The sequence below is a fragment of the Pygoscelis adeliae genome, unplaced genomic scaffold, assembly GCF_000699105.1.
Source record: "Pygoscelis adeliae isolate BGI_AS28 unplaced genomic scaffold, ASM69910v1 Scaffold336, whole genome shotgun sequence".
NCBI lineage: Eukaryota > Metazoa > Chordata > Aves > Sphenisciformes > Spheniscidae > Pygoscelis > Pygoscelis adeliae.
In genome coordinates this window covers 102,707-122,867 of record NW_008824938.1, presented here as the reverse complement: position 1 = coordinate 122,867, position 20,161 = coordinate 102,707, and the positions used below count along the sequence as shown (strand labels likewise).

The following is a 20,161-nucleotide window of genomic DNA, read 5'->3' as shown; positions in this document are numbered from 1 at the left end:
TCTGTAAAGAGACTCTTAAGTGCTGCCACTTCTGCAGTTTTGTTGAAATCAACTGTTTTCCTAAGAAGACTAATGTAATTTTGTCGCCTCGATCACCAGTACTAGTCAAGTCCCCATGATCACTATTACTAGTCAAATTGTATTCACTGAGTTGCCTGACCTGACAAAGATGCATGTAGCATCAACAGCCCAGCTTCTGTCAAAGTATCTGACATCAGGTTACTGTTTACTTTTGCTTGCATCCATGGTAATGGTCATATCCAGTTTAGTTTAATCAGCAGTTGACTATAACATGGGAGAGGGGAGCATATGTGTGTATATATAGCATCTAAGCTGTATTTAGAAGTTCTTGACAGAAATAAATAAACTGAGCTAAGTAAGAGATCACACTGCTTTTGTCACCAAACCCATGCTGTTTGGAGTGCTATTTTTTATAGATTTTTTTTTTTTGTTCTGGGAAGAGATCCCTGCCCTGCCCTGAGAGTTGAAGTGTGAGGTACAGTTTCAGTTAGATACATTGCAGACTGTTCTGCAGGATAGGGGTATGAATTTACTCTTGAGAAGGAGGTCAAATAGGGGTTTCATATTAATTCATCCCCTTATGGGAATTGCTGACTTCCTACTGAGGTGGTCAAGGATCATAAAACAGGCACAGACAAAATGCTTTGATATTTTTGTTCCTTCAGGCATGATGAAATTGTTGCAAAATTAGAGGTTTTGTTATGAGATTGAAGGAATTTCACTGCAGGAATTAATTGATCCTGAAAGACTCCTCCTTTACTTCATCCACCATAATCAAAAACTTACATATCTTTGTGGAAGCAGAACTTGTTTCAGAGTTTGTAGACAAAATGTTGCTTTATGAATATTTAACAATCTTACTGTGATAGGAAATAAAGGCCAGATCTGGACAACAACTGCATGAGACACTTCATATCACCATGGTTTATCTAGCAGCTGTGTGATGGATTGGGTCCTGTTAAGTCATTGTCTTTCTGTGGCGATCGATGGTTCCAGCTTTTGGCTACACTGTATGGACAGGCCTGCCCAACCTTCCACTGCCAAAGAGTTTATACTTTAAGAAATAGTGGTAACATTTCCCTGAAAAGATAAGCTTTATCAGGGAGACAAAGCTCAGGAAAAATGAAAAGAGGTTTCTAAGACAGAATAAGATATCGGGAATAACGGGCTGCACTCATCACTGCGTAGGTGTTGTGTGATGTGCTCATCATGGCTAGCTGTTGTCAGGCAGCAGGTTTTCATGCTGGCTTGGCCCAGCTGAAGTTACGTGCTTTGACACGTATTCACTGTCAGTTTTGTCCTGCTCATGTGGCACGCTAAGGAAGGGTGAAGGTATTTGTAAGAGAAGGAGAAAGATGGGTGACAAAACAGGTATTGATATCCAAAGGTAATAAAGTACAAAAATGCAGAAGAGTATTGAATTAATACTTCAAAAATCGCTGGTATGGGAGAGGTACCTCAGACCTTTGAACTGACTGTTTAGTTACAAAAGCTGATTAAGCTTTTGGGTGTCCTAGGATTACTCTAGAGTCATGGTTTTCTAGATCATGTTTTATGCCTTTTTTGGTCCATCATGCGGTGAATGATGTGATGTACTCCATCAGGCTAGTGAATCGTAGCACAGAAGCTGTGCTGTGCCGGAGGAAACACACGGCATACTGGATATTAACTCTGAGGGCGCTCTCACTCTGAAGCCCCTTTTCAGCGCTCGAACAGTTGATCTATAGATCAGCTCAGTATTATTTACTGGGGCTTTGGGGATGATGTGTTGAACCACTGAGCCTTTAGCTAGTGCTTTTATGCCAAAATATTTATGTTGATGTAAAGGAGTAAAATTTGGCCCCAAACCTCATTGAATTGAAAAATGTATTAAAATACATGTTAGAAGAGGAATTTGGCATTGACTCTGACTAGAGAGAAGAGCAAAAGAGGTTAAAACCTTGATTCCTTTTTTTTCTGTTTACCTTATTCAGAGTTCAAAATTATTCCATGTTTTAGTTAAAGCTTGGCAAGGTCTCTTCTGTTGTTCACTACAGGAAATGAAGAAAGGAAGAGAGAGGTGGGAGAAGAGAACCAACTGTTTGCCTAATTGTACTGGGTACAGCTAGATGCCAAAAACGCATGGGGACTTGTAACATGATCTATATTGCTGTCTCAGTCTAACAGCTTTTTAATAGATTCATCTGTCAAATCCCATTACTATTAGCATATGATTTTTAAATTAATCTTGGGTTTTGGTTTACTTCTTTCTCTAATGAGCTATTTACAGGTAGTGTAGAGAGAATTGGAGGAGAAAGCTGCACCTGGGGGATGGAACGTTTTCAGATTTACAGTATTTTGGGTTTTTCTCCTTTTATAAGAATGTATTTTGTAAAAATTCATTGGGGACAGCTAGACTTCTGCTTATAAAAATCCTAACCTGTCTTTTGCAGAGAAGATTACCACGAAGACGGGTTCTGTCAGCCATACAGGGGAATTGCATGTGCACGAATCATTGGAAACAGGACCATTTATGTGGACTCCCTCCAGATGCAAGGGGAAATTGAAAACCGAATTACTGGTAAGTTTATACATCTCTGTAGCAGGGCAAAAAACATTCATGAAAGTATCCAATTCAGGTATAAATAGTGCTATCATCCTTTTCAGTTTCGTCAGTCAATGACGTAAGACATCCTTATAGTAAGGTTTAGAGGAGGTGAGCCAGTTTCTCGCTTGTGCAGTTAGCAAAATTTGGATCTAGGAAGATGAATATCTGCTGTCATGTGTAGAAGCTTTTTCCATGTCCTTAAGTACAATGTCAGAGCATTGACTTTTTAACAGCTTGTAGTTTATACTGGAGCTTTTTGCATGATGGATTCAAATATAAGACTTTTCAAAAAATCAATTTGTGATGTAATAAAAAATACTGTTTTTTTATTTTCTTGAAAAATGTATGGTGGCTTTTCCCTTGGCTTTCTTCCCCTATTGCATAATCCCGGTGGAGTCTGGATTTCACATTGATTTATATAAAACAAGAGTTGACCTTCCTGTGCTCTGCCCCTGCGGATTCTTTCTCTGATCATCGTTTTGGTACAGAGTCACAAACATGCATCCAAAACTTTAATGACTTTTAATGGCTGTACATCAACATGGGTTTTCTTCACTGGACCTCAGTTAGCTGACATTAGCAGCTGTGACTCTGATGTACACAAGTAAAGCAAGCAAATGAATCTGTGGAATAGAGCAAACTGTTTATCATAATATACGGCCCATTAGCTCCAGCAGGAGTTTATTTGCATACGGCTAGATATAGCTAACTAATTCAATCTGCAATTTTAACATAACTAGTTGCCAAAAAGAATTTGACTTCACTTGTCAGTTCTATCTCCTTAAAGATATTACCTTAAAGGCTCACTGTTAAACCAGAAATCCAGGTCAGGTTTTTTTCTATTCTTGAGGTGGTGATCAGATTCGGGGACTGGCAAAATCCAGGTGCTGACCTTTCCTTGACTCATTCCTCTCCCTCCTTTCTCCTGTACTCTGTTGTAATTCCAGCCTCTTTTACCATTACGTCATTAATTAATACATACTATTGATACCATTTTTTTCTACGACATAATCTCTACCCCGTTTATGTTTTTCAGCAATATGGAAATGTTCAACTATCTGAAATGATTAAATTTGTAACTCCGTGAATTAGGTTCATAATGTGCTTTAAAAAAAAAAACCAACCAAAAAACTGTGATACCTTCCAGAAAATTTATTGATCAAGTTATACTTGTTTCTGGAAAGTACAACATGGATATTCATGACCTGGCTGCTGGATCACTAATACCACTGATTATCGGTTGGATTTTGGAGGCTGGGGACTGGGACTCTCTGTCCTGGAGTTGAGGAGAATTTCTGATGGAACCGTTCTTTTTTAGGAAACGTCTGTGAACCACCATGAGGAGCTGCTCAGTGCCTAGCTAGGCAGTAATGATAATCCATTAATAACATGGCATTTTCAAACTATATACATCTGAAGGACATACCAAATGTCTTATGCAAAATAACCCTGAGGATTTCACAGCATACTTGGTTCTTAATGAGTCTTCTTATATGTAAAACAAGTATTGCAAGACTGGGTGTTCTCTGTCCAAATGATGGTATTTTTGAAATTGCGGTAACTTGTTAGATTAAAAAAAAATCTGCTGTATAACTGCTGCTGATATTTTGCTTAGACTTTTGCCCATACTTCCTGAGCGCAGTTTCTGGTGGAAGGTCTTTATACTCCGAGCCGTAGGGCATTCAGGGGAGGCTGTGCGTGGGAAACGGTGACACCTACCGCCCGACACCGAGAACATTTAACAAGGTTACAGGCGACATCTATGGGGAATTTTCATTCTGGTTTTTCATTTCCCTGCTGTGCTGATGTGTGAAATACATTCCCTTTGTCTCTACGGCCCCTGGTGCTGTTCAGTCCCGACCATGTCATTAGATGAGAATTGCAGCCTTCTATTAAAAAAAGGACATTTCCGGAGAAAAACTTGAGACATGACTTGAAAGACTGGAAGGCCAACAATAAAGAGTGCATGGTTCTGACCCCTGACCTGTGGATATGTGTGGCTAACAATGTCTTTGCTGTGCTGTTTAATATCTGTTTAATAACTAAAAAAATAAACCCCTTAGATGCCACCACACAGTCCTGCTGGCTTTTGCGCCTCCCATCAAAATAAGGACATGATTGTGAATTGTGCACTCTTTGCTCATGCTGATCTAAATTCTGTAACACCTTCACAAAAATTAGTGTGGTGTTTCAAATAGCCAACGGTGACCGCTTTACTTCTCCAGGTTTATTTTTTCCCTGTTAGTCTTCGGGACTAGCACATGTAACAGCCGTTGTTTGAGGCCTGATACCGTGCTTGCATGCCGTGTTCCCTACATGATTGATAAATGGTTATATTCTTGTGTTAATATCCCCATATTAAAATAAGCAAAGGCATAAACAGTACAAAAGGCTGGAGTTGGGGCTGCTTGCTGCATGTGTGGTGTTTAGGAAGAGACAGAAGACTCGTAGCAGGTGGCAGCAGGAAGTAGATGGTTGAAAGGAGAGAGCTGGACAAGAAGGAAAGAATTGATTTGTAGGTTGTAAATAGACTGCTGAATGACTTGAACTGCTCATTTCCTCTCTTTTTACAGTGTGCGTTGGTGGAACGTGCAATTTAGCAAGCCTCACTCACAAATGATGCTTTCCAGTGTGGGCATGAACGTTCCTACATTTAGATCTTGATTCATCCCCAGATACATGTTGCACATGCACATTTGTCTTTTCTTTGCAATGTACAAGAAAACTCTCAGATAAATGTTAGTGTGTAGATGCTGAGAGCTGAAGGGGAGGATTAAGTTCCTAATTCATTATGACATTCATTTTAATGTGATCAGTATGCTGAGATTGATTACATTTATTTTTCCCAAAACTGCTGCATGTTAGGCTTCTCGTGTCTATTAATAGCAATATCTCCCCAAATACCAATGGCAGACTTCCTTTTGCCTGTTAAGACTTGAAAAACACTTGTCTTATTTATTTACCAAAATGTCTACAGGAGCTAGGTGATCCTCATTCAGATTTTACCTAATTAAGAACTTTGAAAATACATGTCAGCATCCTGGCAGGTGTATCTTGCCTTCGCTCTTTATCCTTTCAAGTTAAAATTAGTCAAGCGCCAACAGTTTGCTCAATGCTAGTCACTTGGGTAACTTCCTAAGAACTGAGGTCCTACAAGCTCTGTGCAGACGTCAGAGGGACACTGGGATGCTGGGTTTGCTTTCTGCATTTGTCAACTCTCCTTTACAGCAGAAATGACCTCATTTCCCCACTGCTCTGTAGGCTTTCAGACCCTCAAGAAAAGATGAAAGCTGTAAAAGGCAAATGACATGAAAACTATGTTGTTTCTCATGCTTTTTGTGAATTAATACTTAAAGAGTATTTTTGTTCCTTTCCAGCTGCATTTACCATGATTGGCACTTCCACGCATTTGTCCGATCAGTGCTCACAGTTCGCTATACCATCCTTCTGCCACTTTGTGTTTCCCCTGTGTGACGAGCGCTCTCGGACCCCTAAGCCACGGGAGCTATGCCGGGATGAATGTGAAGTTCTGGAGAATGATCTCTGTAGGCAGGAGTACAACATTGCTAGGTCAAACCCCCTCATCTTGATGCAGCTACAGTTGCCTAAGTGTGAGGATCTACCACGACCTGACACCTTGGAAGCTGCCAACTGCATAAGGATCGGGATCCCCGTGGAGAGACTCAGCCGATGTAAGTCTGGGTGTTTCATCACTGGATAAAAGCAGGGTTTGTTGCTTCCTCAGGTTGGGTCTGAGAGACAATATTTTATAAGTCATTCTTTTTGTAAAGAAAGTACGGCTATACTGGATGCTACTACTTTTTACCATGTTAATACTGACCGTAATCTTGCACTGTTGTAAGGTATAGTTAGGATGGTGAGGAATTTTAAAGGATGCTGCTTAGTACTCAAAAGGGTTATATCAACCACCCTGGGCTATAAAACTCTGCGTTCACACAACTGATTTGACTCAGATTTGTGAGGAGCAGCGGTGCGTTGCAGGCTTCCCTTCCCACATGCCTGCCCCACCTCTGGCTCAGTCTTTGCCTTTCTGGATGAGTCCCCCCCCACAGCTATTTGTGAGTTCTGTTTACCTACCAATAAACCTGAAATAGGCTGTGGAAGCTTCACTGGAAAAAACTGTTAAGAAATTAAACATTTAATGTTCATTCTTTCTATATGGAAATCCACAAGAATATTAATCCTGTAAATCAAGCATGGAGTGTAATTGTCTTTCTTCACCCACACAGTATGAGTGAAAACATCGATCTTGCTTCTGTGAATTTATATTTGCATCCAGGAGTAGAAGGGCTGTTCCGTTGTCAGTAATTATGTGCTGACAGTTTTTCTGCCTACTCCGTTTCCTAGCAATTAATCACCACCCCCTACAATGTTCAACAAGGAAGCTCCAAGAGACTAAAGATGTTTAAAGTTCAAAGTGTGATAAGATTATTCTGAATATCTATTGTCTGAGCTCACAGTTAGGAGCAGGGGTCATGGCATAATGGTGGGCATGGAAGACTAGCTGTGTGCTAGTAAGGCAATAATCTAGTGTAGCCGAGAAGCAAAAATAACTACGAAAATGGTGACAGAGAGAAATCAGCCAGCGAAGAGGTATCAAGGAAAAGGAATGAGAATAAAAACAAAAAGTCTGGCAAAAGTCGTCTGTGATCTTCAGAGCTAGCGGTGCTCCTCTGGTGGAACAGCTGTGGCATGAGTACCCTGGGGGTTTTGGAGGAAGGGCTTTGAGAGAACTGGATTGCTGAGGGCTGGGGAGGGAGACTTGGAAAAATGGGGAAGGTAATGTTGCAAACATACAGAAAAATGCATGATTCAGTTCAGGTGATAGATATGAAGACAATCACTCAAAAAGTATGAAGAGAAGATAGCAGCAAAACAGAGAATAAATATAGGAGTTCAGCAGATATGAAGTGATGTATCTAAAGAGAAAAAAAGCCTGAATCCCTTCTTTCTAAAGAAGAAAAGAAGGAAAAATTGGCAAGAGGCATTAGAAAATGCAGCACTAATATCTCTAGGAAGTCAGCAGTGTGAGGAAGACAGGAAGATTATGAGAAATAAAAGTGGCGGGAAATTTACACTGTTGGCATCTGAAGAATTTTCCCTGAAGTGAAACTCACATCTCTAATTTAGTTTAACTTATCTTGTCCTGTATCTAAAGGTCCATACATGCTCCTTAGTATCAACTTGCATTCAGAGTTACCAAATGTTGGTGTGTATAGCCATAGAGATGAGACGCTCCAGGACAGAATCCAGAAATAACTGGGTGTAAGAGTACAGATACTTGCAGAACTGAAATTTCAAAACCCAAAGCTTTCATTTAAATGCTGAAGTACCTAAATTCAAGTACTTTTTGCATACATGGTCTATGCACTTCAGCCCTTTTGGTCTTGCTGGCCCTTGATTGTTTTGTTATTTGCAATGTTTTGCCAAACCCTTTGTTGCAGATCATCAGTGCTACAATGGTTCTGGAGCAGACTACAGAGGGACGGTCAGCATTACCAAGTCTGGCCACACTTGCCAACTCTGGGACTCCCAGAGTCCCCACAGCCATGATCTGACAAGCACACAGTTTCCAGAGCTAGGTGGAGGACATGCGTATTGCCGAAATCCTGGAGGTCAGATGGATGGGCCCTGGTGTTTTACAAAGAATAAAAACGTACGCATGGAACTGTGTGACATACCTTCTTGTAGTATGTATTCTCTTTCTTTTTTCCCCTACTACTGTCCTGAATCCTGTGTAATTTTGAATGTTCCTTATTTTTACAAGTACAATTCACTTAAGAGGGTTATGCTTTCAAATGTTTCACTTGCTGTAATGCGGCACCCTTGTTTTGTGTTGTAGGCGTTTAATATTTTCTGGAGATCAGAGCTTGTAACTGAGATATTGTGACACTTTTTAATTACGTATTAGGTACTTAAGCTGAGATAATAATTAACAATACTGCTGCAGTTTGTATTCTAACTTGTCAAATGCCAGACTTGATGTACTTATCACCTGTATGTGTTTGGTCTGCTCACACTACTCAATGGTATATTGCTTTTGTTCTGTATGGCATCTTGTAGGCAGCAAGGATTTTCAGACCCTGTAGAGGGAGATATAGCACCATGCTTGGTTGGAAGGAAACAGTGTGAAGTGCAGAAGCAGAGATATCATAAAACAGATGATCTTACCAGAAAAGTCCTACACTATCTGCTGGTGGCTCTGTACTGCACAACTGATAGCAAAAATAAAAAGCACAGCTCTCACAGCTTAATACTGTCCCACTCACTTCCCTGTATTGGTACAGCCTTCACTCTAGAGCTGTTACAGTGGTAACAGTCTTTGGACATGACAGAGCAACTTAACACTGTGCTTCATTAGGAAGAAAAGCATGTTTCCTGCAGCAACAGATGTATCATGGAAGCCATAAAAATGGCTTTGTTACAGATTGCCTGGATATTTAAGAGCACTCAAAATTGATACGACATTTCTTAGTTACTTCACTTTTTTACAGTAACATGATTTGACATTTATAATAAATTTCTACCTTGCATGTAACATGGTGTGAAGATAACACTGGGATGTAGTTGTGGCGAAAGCAGTAGCCACAAATAGCAAAACCAAGGATTGCAGAAAACATCCCAGGCAGTTCCAATGCGTGTTTTGGACATCACTATGCTTTCCTAGAGCCTCTAAGTATCAAGAAAAAAGCATTTTAGGAAGGTTCCAAAACAGCCTTATTAAGTGTATTGATGGCTTTTTCGTGTCTGTCTTGCTGTAACATAAAAACACTTTAATTCTATTAAGTACAGAACAAATAATATCTCTGTCAGTGAGAAGTGAGATTTATTTTATTCTGGACAGAAGTAGTACTAGTGGAGGTAAAAAGTCGGCAAAGTGCTGATGAAATGGCTGAAGTTGGGCGAGAAGGCCAGACTGCAATGGTGTACTGTGGTTTACCACATTGAGTTCACTGCTTTATATACCGTGATGAAGACTACTCACTTGTTTTTTTATCCCCTGAACAAGATAATGCAATGATACTCTGGTCTATGTTCTGCAGCTTCCACAACCAGAAGCCTCAAAAATAAAGTGAAATAAACCACATACTGTTACAGTCAACACATTAAATGTGGGGCTCCTAGTTTATTGTCATACTGCTAGTTGCTATGTCCATTCAAACTTCTTTGAAATATTTAATGGAAAATTATGAAGAAGGGGGAGAGGGTAATATGACTTCTGTTTTCAAGCTATAGGAGTTTTTACTTTTTGTTTAAAATATAGTAATAATAATCATACCGTAGGTTTTTTTTTTTTCTTTACTATCGAATGCATTAAAAACACTTACTGTAAACAATGAACATTTCTGTGCCTGACAGGTCCACGTGACAACAGTAAAATGGGAATCCTCTACATCCTGGTTCCCAGCATAGCCATTCCTCTGGTTATCGCCTGCCTTTTCTTCCTGGTCTGTATGTGCAGGAACAAGCAGAAGGCATCTGCTGCCACACCACAGCGCCGCCAGCTGATGGCATCTCCTAGCCAGGACATGGAAATGCCACTCATTAATCAACACAAACAGGTATTTTTTCCAGAATTTGCTTAGGCCACATATTTCCAAAGTGTTGTGATTTTCAGTGTCTCAGGTTGTCGGTGTTCAAATTGAGCCATATTGTAAGGGACCTAATTTTCATACTGTACTGGCCATCTGCTTCAGTGAAAACCAGGTCTTGCGCTTGCTAGCTGTATCTAGAAATCCTGGCCTCGGGCAACAGCTTTCAGGACAAAGTATTTTATGACATTTGCCCTTACCTGTCAATCCCCATTCTGCCTGTTGTCTCAGTGACTGGAAATGCTGTTATTTCTGATCCGGTCTTCAGCCTGCAGCTCATTTTCACTCCTGGTAATGACGCGGCCGGTTTGCTTGTTTAAAGCAGGATGCACGGTGGGGTTTCTTGTCTAATCTGTCAGCTCAGTCTGCTGGTATTCTAAACCACCACCGAGCAGCGAGCTGAGCCAGGGTGCAACATGTTTCTAAGGCTGTGTATCACAAAGGATGGTGAAATGAAAATGACTTTGAACTTCTGTCTACAGATCTCAGCTCCTGCATATGATTTTCTGGGTCAACTAACTGATCTCTGCGCTAGAATCCTGTTCAGAGCTAATGTTGAATTTTTAATCACAGCATTTACAAGATGCAAGCTCTAAAAAACAATGCTCAATTTGGAACAATTGGCAACATCTGTTCAGGAAACGGTAGAATATTTGTGGGATATTATCAATTGTAACAAATTGCATTGATTTTGTGTGATAAGGGAGAGGTTTTATGGCTGAGTCTGGGCTGTGCTGGAAACTGTCTGGTCCAGTCCACAGTCTGTTGGCCACTAAAATCAGAGCTTGTTCCCAAATCACCTGGTAAAGCCTCTTTCTAGCCTGCCCTGGCTCCCTCCTGCAGCAGTGCCCTGTGTGTGAAGCTGTGCCAGCCACATCTGGCTCGGCTGGGGACTCCTCCAGCCCATGCTGGTCAGAATGGACCCATTAGATCACCATCACAAACTCCATTGCTTTCCCTGCCAGCTGCAGGAGGGAGGCTCTGGGGATTCCTCACTCTTGGCTTTGCCACCTTTTCCTTGATGTACCAGAGAGAATTTCTTTCTTCCTTCTGCTCCTCTTCCACTCCCCTCTTCATCAGAGCTAGCACGAGGTTTCTCAGCAGGGGTACTGTGTACTGCTACCCACAGTCAGGGGCTGTTCCTTCAGTGCAATGGAGGAGAAAGGGCATATCTGCTACTGCAGAACCGAAAGAGAGAGGTTTTGTTCCTCCTTCTGCTGGAAGGGATGTTTCAGTTCACCCCGAGGCTGCCACCTCCTCAGCCAGTGCCCACAGCTTTTCTGACAGATCTCCAGTGGGCACCTCTGGGCAGATCTGTAGGGCAAGTGCAGCTGCAGTTAATAGACGTCGTCATTTGCCAGATTTACTCTGAACCAATTATTCATTTAGCTTGCAGGAAATATGGTCGCTCCTTTATAAAAATAATTATACTCATCATCTTGCAGCATAATTCAATTTACACTTCTGATAATAGTATAACTCATTTCAAGGTTAACTGTAAAATCAATATACTGATGTGAATATGCAAAAAGCTGAAAAGTGATTTTGGCCCAATTTATCTTCCATTTGGAGCATCTAACCACTGGGAACTTTTCTTTAATAAGAGATTCTGTTATTTAGAAAACATTGTGATTTTTTTACTGACTTACTTTCTTTACTTCATTTCAGGCTAAACTTAAAGAAATCAATTTGTCCACTGTGCGGTTTATGGAGGAACTAGGAGAGGAGAGATTTGGCAAAGTCTACAAGGGGCATCTTTTTGGTACAGCACCAGGTGAACAGACACAAGCTGTTGCTATCAAGACACTTAAAGACAAAGCAGAACTGGCTCTTCGGGAAGAATTCAAACATGAAGCAATGATGAGATCACGATTACAGCACCCAAACATTGTTTGTTTGCTGGGCATAGTGACCAAGGAACAACCCATAAGCATGATTTTTAGTTACTGTTCCCACAGTGACCTCCATGAGTTCTTGGTGATGAGATCTCCCCATTCGGATGTTGGCAGCACTGATGATGACAAGACAGTAAAATCCACTCTGGAACCAGCAGATTTTTTCCACATCGTGACTCAGATAGCTGCAGGAATGGAATATCTTTCAAGCCACCATGTTGTCCACAAGGACTTGGCCACTAGAAATATACTGGTGTTTGATAAACTGAATGTGAAAATATCTGATTTAGGCCTTTTCAGGGAAGTTTACGCTGCTGATTACTACAAACTGATGGGAAATTCCCTTCTTCCTATCCGGTGGATGTCCCCTGAGGCTATTATGTATGGCAAGTTTTCTATTGATTCGGATATATGGTCATATGGAGTTGTGTTGTGGGAAGTTTTCAGCTATGGCCTGCAGCCTTACTGTGGTTACTCTAACCAGGATGTCATCGAGATGATCAGGAACCGACAGGTTTTGCCATGTCCTGATGACTGCCCCACGTGGATATACACTTTGATGTTGGAGTGTTGGAATGAATTTCCCAACAGAAGACCGAGATTTAAAGATATACACAACAGACTAAGAACATGGGGAAACCTTTCTAATTACAACAGCTCAGCGCAAACCTCTGGGGCAAGCAACACCACGCAAACAAGTTCTCTCAGCACAAGCCCTGTTAGCAACGTCAGCAATGCTAGGTACATTGGACCAAAGCAGAAAACTCCAGCTTTCCCTCAACCGCAGTTCATACAAATGAAAGGGCAGATGAGACCCATGGTCCCACCTCCTCAGCTCTACATTCCAGTCAATGGTTACCAGCCAATGCCTGCCTATGGTGCTTACTTGCCAAATTTTTACCCCGTCCAAATTCCAATGCAAATGGCTCCTCAGCAAATGCCTCCCCAGATCATTCCCAAACCAGGCTCCCACCACAGTGGGAGCGGATCCACCAGCACAGGCTACGTAACAACGGCGCCTTCCAACGCATCAGTGGCCGACAGGGCTGCTCTGCTCTCGGAGGGCACGGATGACACTCACAATGGAACAGAAGACATCACCCAGAATCCTGTCCAGGAGGAGGAGGAAGAGGAGGGCTCTGTGCCTGAAACAGAATTGCTGGGCGATAATGACACACTTCAGATGGACGAAGCAGAAATTCAATCAGAAGCCTAAGGAATTTGGCCTCATTTCTAAGAATTTCACATCACTTCCATGCATGAAGACTGTAAATCCTTAGGCTTAATAGCAGTGATTTTGATCTGACTAAAAGAAACAAAAAACCTACATCCATGTAAAGTGCAGCAGTAATGATATACCGGGTTTATTGACCATTGCCACCATCAGATTTTGCAAATATGATGGTATAGAATTGCTGGGTTTAATCTTTTTTACTGTCCTACAGTTCTTGAGGGAAGCTGCTTTTCAGTTATGTACTGTTGCTGTGCAACGTATTGCAGAGTAGCATTGCACATCATGTATATCATGATATGTGAGTGTAATGTTAGTGAATTATGCTTAAACCAATAACACAAAAAGGAATCCAACTATGGTTGCAGAATTGCTCTGAGCATAAAGACGTGCCCTGGATGTGATGGACAGCTTAGTTTATAGTATTTATCTCTTTGATATAATGGACACGAGATTGTTGTTTGCTTTTTGAGTCTGAAAAAATAACAAGTTGAGAACACTGATCCGTGTTTGTATTACGATAACCAGAAAAGTAGGGAAACAACATAAAATTGGCTGTGCTGAGTCAGACTGTGTGTCTGTCCAGCCCAGTAGCATGTCTCAAAAGGCCATCGATAATGTCTGCCCAGGGAAGACTGCAAGGTCAATTTCCCTTGTAGAATTTCCCCAGGGTATTTCCCCAGCCTCCAGCAATTTGTGGCTTAGGGACTTCCCAAGCCAGAAGTGGAATTTTTTCTGTTTAATAGCCCTCGATGGAATTTTCTACCATGAATTTATCCAAATGATTTTGAACCCACATAAACTTATAGCATCCACAACATCCTGTGGAATAGCATGAGAGGAGAGAGGATGGCTTTCTTTCATCATTCCCAATGAATGACTGTGACAGAAGCTTCCAAATGAGATCGTCTGACTGCATTTGTGGATGAAAGTATTCCTTCTCTGCTGTGTATTTTCAGCAGCAAGCAGCCTTAATACACTGTTAACCAAAAATGGGGATATTGTAGGGGATATTGTAGGTGTGCACTAACTTAACAATCCAACTTTAATTGCATATTGGTTATCAAGTATAGAAAAGGGCTCCACATCTATGTTCCTACATTGTAAAAGTGTTGGGTTTTGTGAGGGGTTGTAGACTTACTTGATTTACCGCAATTACTGCTGGATTGCATGTGAAACCATGTTTTTTCCTGCCTCTTTAGTGAAAATGAATCTTTGAACTTTAGAAGACCAAAATAAGCAATACTGTACAAAGTGCTGGTTTTGTGCTTCTATTTGCAGGATGAATCATGTACAGACCTTTAAATGTAATTTATGTTTTACTACATTTTATATACTTTTTTTCATTGAAATATTTGGATTTTTGAATGAATGACTTTATAACTTAACCATTTACAATATTCACATGTGGTGCAGTTTTATTGTATTGCTGTTTCATTTTGCTAAACATGCAGACAGGTCCATACATTTCATGACCCTTTCTGTATTACAAGCAATACACATTCTCATTGTAGCATTGTAGCCAACACACACTATAGCTATAAGTGGTACATCCAACATGGAGTATTCAATAAAGTGATGCAAAAAGTATGATTAAGTATGTTATCTTTATAGTTCCTACAGCCGCTGTTTTGTTATGGTACTTTGTGGAAGTAGAAATGGCCACAGTTCCTTAGGTTACAGGTTTCATACCTAAACTACAACTTTTTATTTTATTACATTGGGAGTCACTTGTAAGTCGTGTATCATTGTGATCTGCGCCCTGTGTTCATGGTATGGCAGCATTACTTATTTCCAGCATTTCACCTGGATTTGGAAATGCACTGGTAGGAATAAAATATGAAAGCTTTATTACTTGTGTTAATATAATGCAGCTTTGGGTGCTATTACTAAATAAAGGATAAATAAATAAAAAAATGTGAAGTTTATTTACTTTAAGTTCTTTGTTGCTTCTAGGTTTCATGTTCTCAGATTAATGAACTTCATTAATCAACTGTATTGGCTTCCTTTGCTAACTTACTGCCTGCAAAATGGAGAGTAAGTAAGTGGTCCAGTTACACCACAGATGAATCAGTGAGAGAAGAGATATAATAAATGAACGAGTGGCAGTCAATGGAAGCTTCTGTACAGCACTGTCTGAAGTTCAGCTCATTTCTGACAGTCAAAGAGCATTACAACTTTGGGTGCTTTGAGTGCAGTTTGGGAAACTCCTAATTCCCTTCTTCAAGCCTCATAAATTCAAGCCTATTAATCAGTATAGTCAGAAAAAATAGGACAGACTCCTATGCTGACTTCCCCATCCCCACTAAGATGTGGATATGCTCTCAGAGTGCCAGTAGAGGAGCGGTATACAATTCTCTAGGCCAGCCTTGGTGATACACACAGTACTGCAGAGGAGTTTTCTCCCCTCTGTTGATGTGGATGCACTTCCCTGAGCTGCCACGTCCAGAACCATGACGGCATGCAAACATCTCCTCTGTGGCTCAGGTGAGCACCTCTGCACAAGTGGTTACTACTACCAATATGTTAGTGACTACTGTAAGTCATAGATCTACTGCCATAGATTGGCAGTAACTTGTTGCTCTGCAACTCCCCAGGCTATTCTCCCTGTGATGTCTGCTGCGAAGACCCAGCCAGAGTCAGGATCTGCCTTTCCTCCTCAAGATTTGGAAGAAAGGCAAAGGAAGAGCAGGGAAGGGATGTGGCGGTAAGTGGATGGGACAAGGTGGTAAGGTGGGAACAGGGGAGGGAAGGGTTGGGGCTGGGGCCCAGCAAAGCCAGCACAATGCTGCTCAAAAGGCATGCAAAGTTACTTCTTCCTGCTGGGGCTAGCAAAGCTGGAGTTTGTCCTCGTGGCAGAACAACTTTTCTAGGCAACAAATGTATGTCTGGATGGCCAGGAGAGGGCAAGATGTTTTTGAGAAGGCTGTGGGATGTTTCAAAAGTTTTCTCTTGCCTCTTACTAGTTCCCTACTCTGCTTCAGCCATTATGACCTTGCTAAGAAGACAGGGATGACCTCAGGAAAAGTAGATAGAGCATTGGTAGAGTCCACAGCAGCCCACTGATGAGGCAGGAGTCTGTGGCTTACAGAGACTGCCTCTTCCCCATCTCCAGTGGTATATGACACTGTACCTGGTGCATACCCTCCCCCTGCCTAACCCAACTGGTTTAGCTGTCCTCACTCAAGCCCAGCTCTCTGATAATGGTGCAGGTGTCTGATCTTGGCTCAGACTGTTCTGAAGAAAGAGCTGTTGGAGAAAGAGCTGAAAGGAGCCCTGGTAGCATCAGCCCCTTTGCTTATGTGCAGCCTATACCTGCAGAACATGAAAATGCTCCTGGGATTCAACTCGGGGCAGAGCAAAACACCCTGTGCTGAACAGGTCCCTGGCAGGGCTGGAGATCAGCCCAGCATCAGCAAGCCTGAAGGTCTGCACTGCCTGTATTCATGAGTCCTGGTGAGGAAGAGGCAAGGAGGGAGAAGCTGAAATATGAGGCAGGACAGCTTCGGGTGTAGCACAGTCACAAGTGCCAAGGCAAAGTCTTGACCCATGACAGAACTTTCGTAGGGTTCATGTGTCCCAGAGCATAAAGACCCAAAGGTCTATAGGGTCCAACTAGGCATCTATTGGTCAGCTAGGCATCTGCCTGTGCCTGAAAACAAGTGTAGGTCCCAGTTTGCAAAAGCATGTGGGGTAGATGGGGAATGGATTTACAATCACAGGGCAGGGAGGATTGGGGGTGGTTCGTAGTCTGAGCGGGGAAACTAAGTGACTGTAGATGTGCACACCGCCACCATGCTAATGCAGCCTGGCAAGAATACCAATCTGAATCCCATTCTGATACTGTCCAAGATCTGGGTTATTGCAGGGTTTCTGTTTTACCCATTGGGACTATAGGGAAGACAAAACTATAAACAGTGCAATATAAACAGCTGTGTAAGAACAGAGGATTCACCCACAGTGCAAACTGATAAGTACAAATAGGCCTTATTATTACAAGCTTTGATATACAGCTTCATTCCTTCACCTTCATCTAAATGTCACTAATCTCAGTTTCATCTAATGATTTCCCTAAAGGCTGATCCAGAAGGACATGCTCCCTGTGAAGATATGAATCCTTTGCTTCCTGTATCTGCCATGGCTACAAACATTGTAGTAAGTCAAAGGGAAATTACTTCACAGTAACAGTACCTCAAACTTTTATTAGAGATATGAATTTGAATTTGTTTCTCACTTACTATTTAAGGAGTTCATTAGATGTCACGTGCTTCCGTGTTCAGAGAAATCATCTCACTTCGGCCATGTGTGAATGAAGGGAAGAGGTCTGATGCTTTCTGGGAGAGAGCTCAGGGACACTTGTTGAGCTGGAGCACTCTCAAAAGATGTCAGACCTTGAGGTGTTTGCCAAAACAAAGGTAAGGATGAAAGGCAACAAGTACAGTTGCCTCTTCAAATAAAGCCACACTTTACTGTTTTTAAGTCATAGTTTGAACCTGCGTACACAGTAACTGTTTCTAGACAGGCAAACTCTACTGCAAACTGTTCTCAAAAACAGCATTTCAGTTCCCCAAAATATGAAGAAAAAATCCACTAGCAAAGCCATTCTCTATTTGAGGAAAGGGACTAAATTAATATTGTAAGGAACAATGTATGTTACTGATCTGTAAATAAATCTACGAAGTGTTAGTGGAATGGCAGGAAGTTTTGGGGATTTTCTCAGACACTGGGAAAGAGGTATTAGAAGATTAGAAGAGTAGTGGCATACAGCATGAACAATGACATGGTTCAGTGAATGAGGTTTGGTTCCATCTTATTAGAAAACTGAATTTTGTTCTCATTTTTTCAAAAGTGATCTTGTGTAATCTTTCAGTTTTGCCCAGCTTAGAATCACAGAATCATAGAACAGTTTGGGTTGGGAGGGACTTCTAGAGGTCATCTAGTCCACCCTCCCTGCCGTGGGCAGGGACATCTTCAACCAGATCAGGTTGCTCAGAGCCCCCTCCAACCTGACCTTGAATGTTTCCAGGGATGAAGCATCCACCACCTCTCTGGGCAATCTCTTCCAGTGCTTCACCACCCTCATCGTAAAAAATTTCTTCCTTACATCTAGCCTAAATCTACCCCCCTTTAGTTTAAAGCCATTCCCCCTTGTCCTGTCGCAATAGACCCTGCTAAAAAGTTTGCCGCCATCTTTCTTATAAGCCCCCTTTAGGTACTGACAGGCTGCAATAAGGTCTCCCCAAAGCCTTCTCTTCTCTAGGCTGAACAACCCCAACTCTCTCAGCCTTTCTTCATAGGAGAGGTGTTCCATCCCTCTGATCATTTTCTTGGCCCTCTTCTGGAACCACTCCAACAGGTCCGTGTCTTTCTTATGCTGAGGGCTCCAGACCTGGACGCAGTACTCCAGGTGGGGTCTCACCAGAGCAGAGCAGAGGGGCAGAATCACCTCCCTCGACCCGCTGGCCACACTGCTGGTGATACAGCCCAGGATACGATTGGCCTTCTGGGCTGTGAGTGCACATTGCTGGCTCATGTCCAGCTTTTCATCCATCAGTATCCCCAAGTCCTTCTCGGCAGGGCTGCTCTCAATCCCTTCATCCCCCAGCCTGTATTGATACTGGGGGTTGCCCCGACCCAGGTGCAGGACCTCTCACTTGGCCTTGTTAAGAGCTTGTCCAGGTCCCTCTGGATGGCATCCCGTCCCTCTGGCGTGACAACCACACCACTCAGCTTGGTGTCATCTGCAAACGTGCTGAGGGTGCACTCGATCCCACTGTCTATGTCATTGATGAAGATATTAAACAGTACCGGTCCCAATACGGACCCCTGTGGGACGCCACTCACCAGTCTCCATCTGGACATCGAGCCGTTGACCACTACCCTCTGGCTGTGACCATCTTACCATTTCCTCACCCACCGGACAGTCCACCCATCAAATCCATACCTCTCCAGTTTAGAGAGAAAGACGTTGTGGGGGACCATGTCAAAGGCCTTACAGAGGTTCAGAGGGACTACATCTGTAGCCCTTCCCATGTCCACTGATGTAGTCACTCCATCATAGAAGGCCCCTAGGTTAGTCAGGCAGGACTTGCCCTTGGTGAAGCCACGCTGGCTGTCTTGAATCACTTCCCTGTCCTCCATGTGCCTTGCAGATATGACAAGTAGTTGGTTCCTTCAATTAGCAATATGAGGTCTGAGCAATCTAGGGACTATCAAGCAATACTAAAAGTGCTCACTTGGCAAGATAAACCGAGTCCATGATATCCTGGTCAGGCAGATCTTTCTCTAGACCAAAACATATGGTATCTACCGTGATAAATGGGGGAGAGTTGGTTTGGCAGGGTTTCCTTTCCAGAAAAATGCTGTAAAAACATTTTGCACCTAATACTCCTGTCTTGCCCTATGTTTGGTGTTGAAGAGTTGTAGTGTCTGGACTCTATAGCCACTGCTCCTCCTTGATAGGTACACAGTGGGGGCTCCTAACACTGGGTTCCCACCGCAGAAGACTGGGCCCCCTGGCTTGCTTTGTGACCTCAAGTAGAGGGCAGCTCCTGCATGTGCATGTGTGCATGCATGCCTGTCTTTGGAAGAAAAAATATCCTGGAATATAAGGCAATAGCTCTGTGTTCAGGGTCAAATGAAATGTGTGTGTGTGCATGCACATACACATGTATGTACACAGACATGCATAGAGACACAAAACAGCAAGGAGCAATGCATATTCAGATAATTGTGGTTCATTAGGGGGTGTTTTTCCCTTTGCCATCTCTGTGATGTGCAGATGCTCCAGGGCTGTGTGAAACCTTTTGCAGTT

The 20,161-nt window shown here is 42.3% G+C and overlaps 1 protein-coding gene across 1 annotated transcript in view; it reads left to right on the top strand.

Annotated features, from left to right (window-relative positions):
• The window catches only part of ROR2 (receptor tyrosine kinase-like orphan receptor 2), a 50,509-nt gene extending 35,293 nt beyond the window's left edge, over positions 1-15,216 (top strand). The window contains exons 4-8 of the mRNA XM_009325370.1: positions 2,454-2,581; positions 5,986-6,300; positions 8,074-8,319; positions 9,989-10,191; positions 11,890-15,216. Coding sequence (XP_009323645.1) covers positions 2,454-2,581; positions 5,986-6,300; positions 8,074-8,319; positions 9,989-10,191; positions 11,890-13,332 — 2,335 coding nt within the window. The 3' untranslated portion in view covers positions 13,333-15,216. The remainder of the gene's footprint in view (positions 1-2,453; positions 2,582-5,985; positions 6,301-8,073; positions 8,320-9,988; positions 10,192-11,889) is intronic.
• Positions 15,217-20,161: the final 4,945 nt, after the last annotated feature.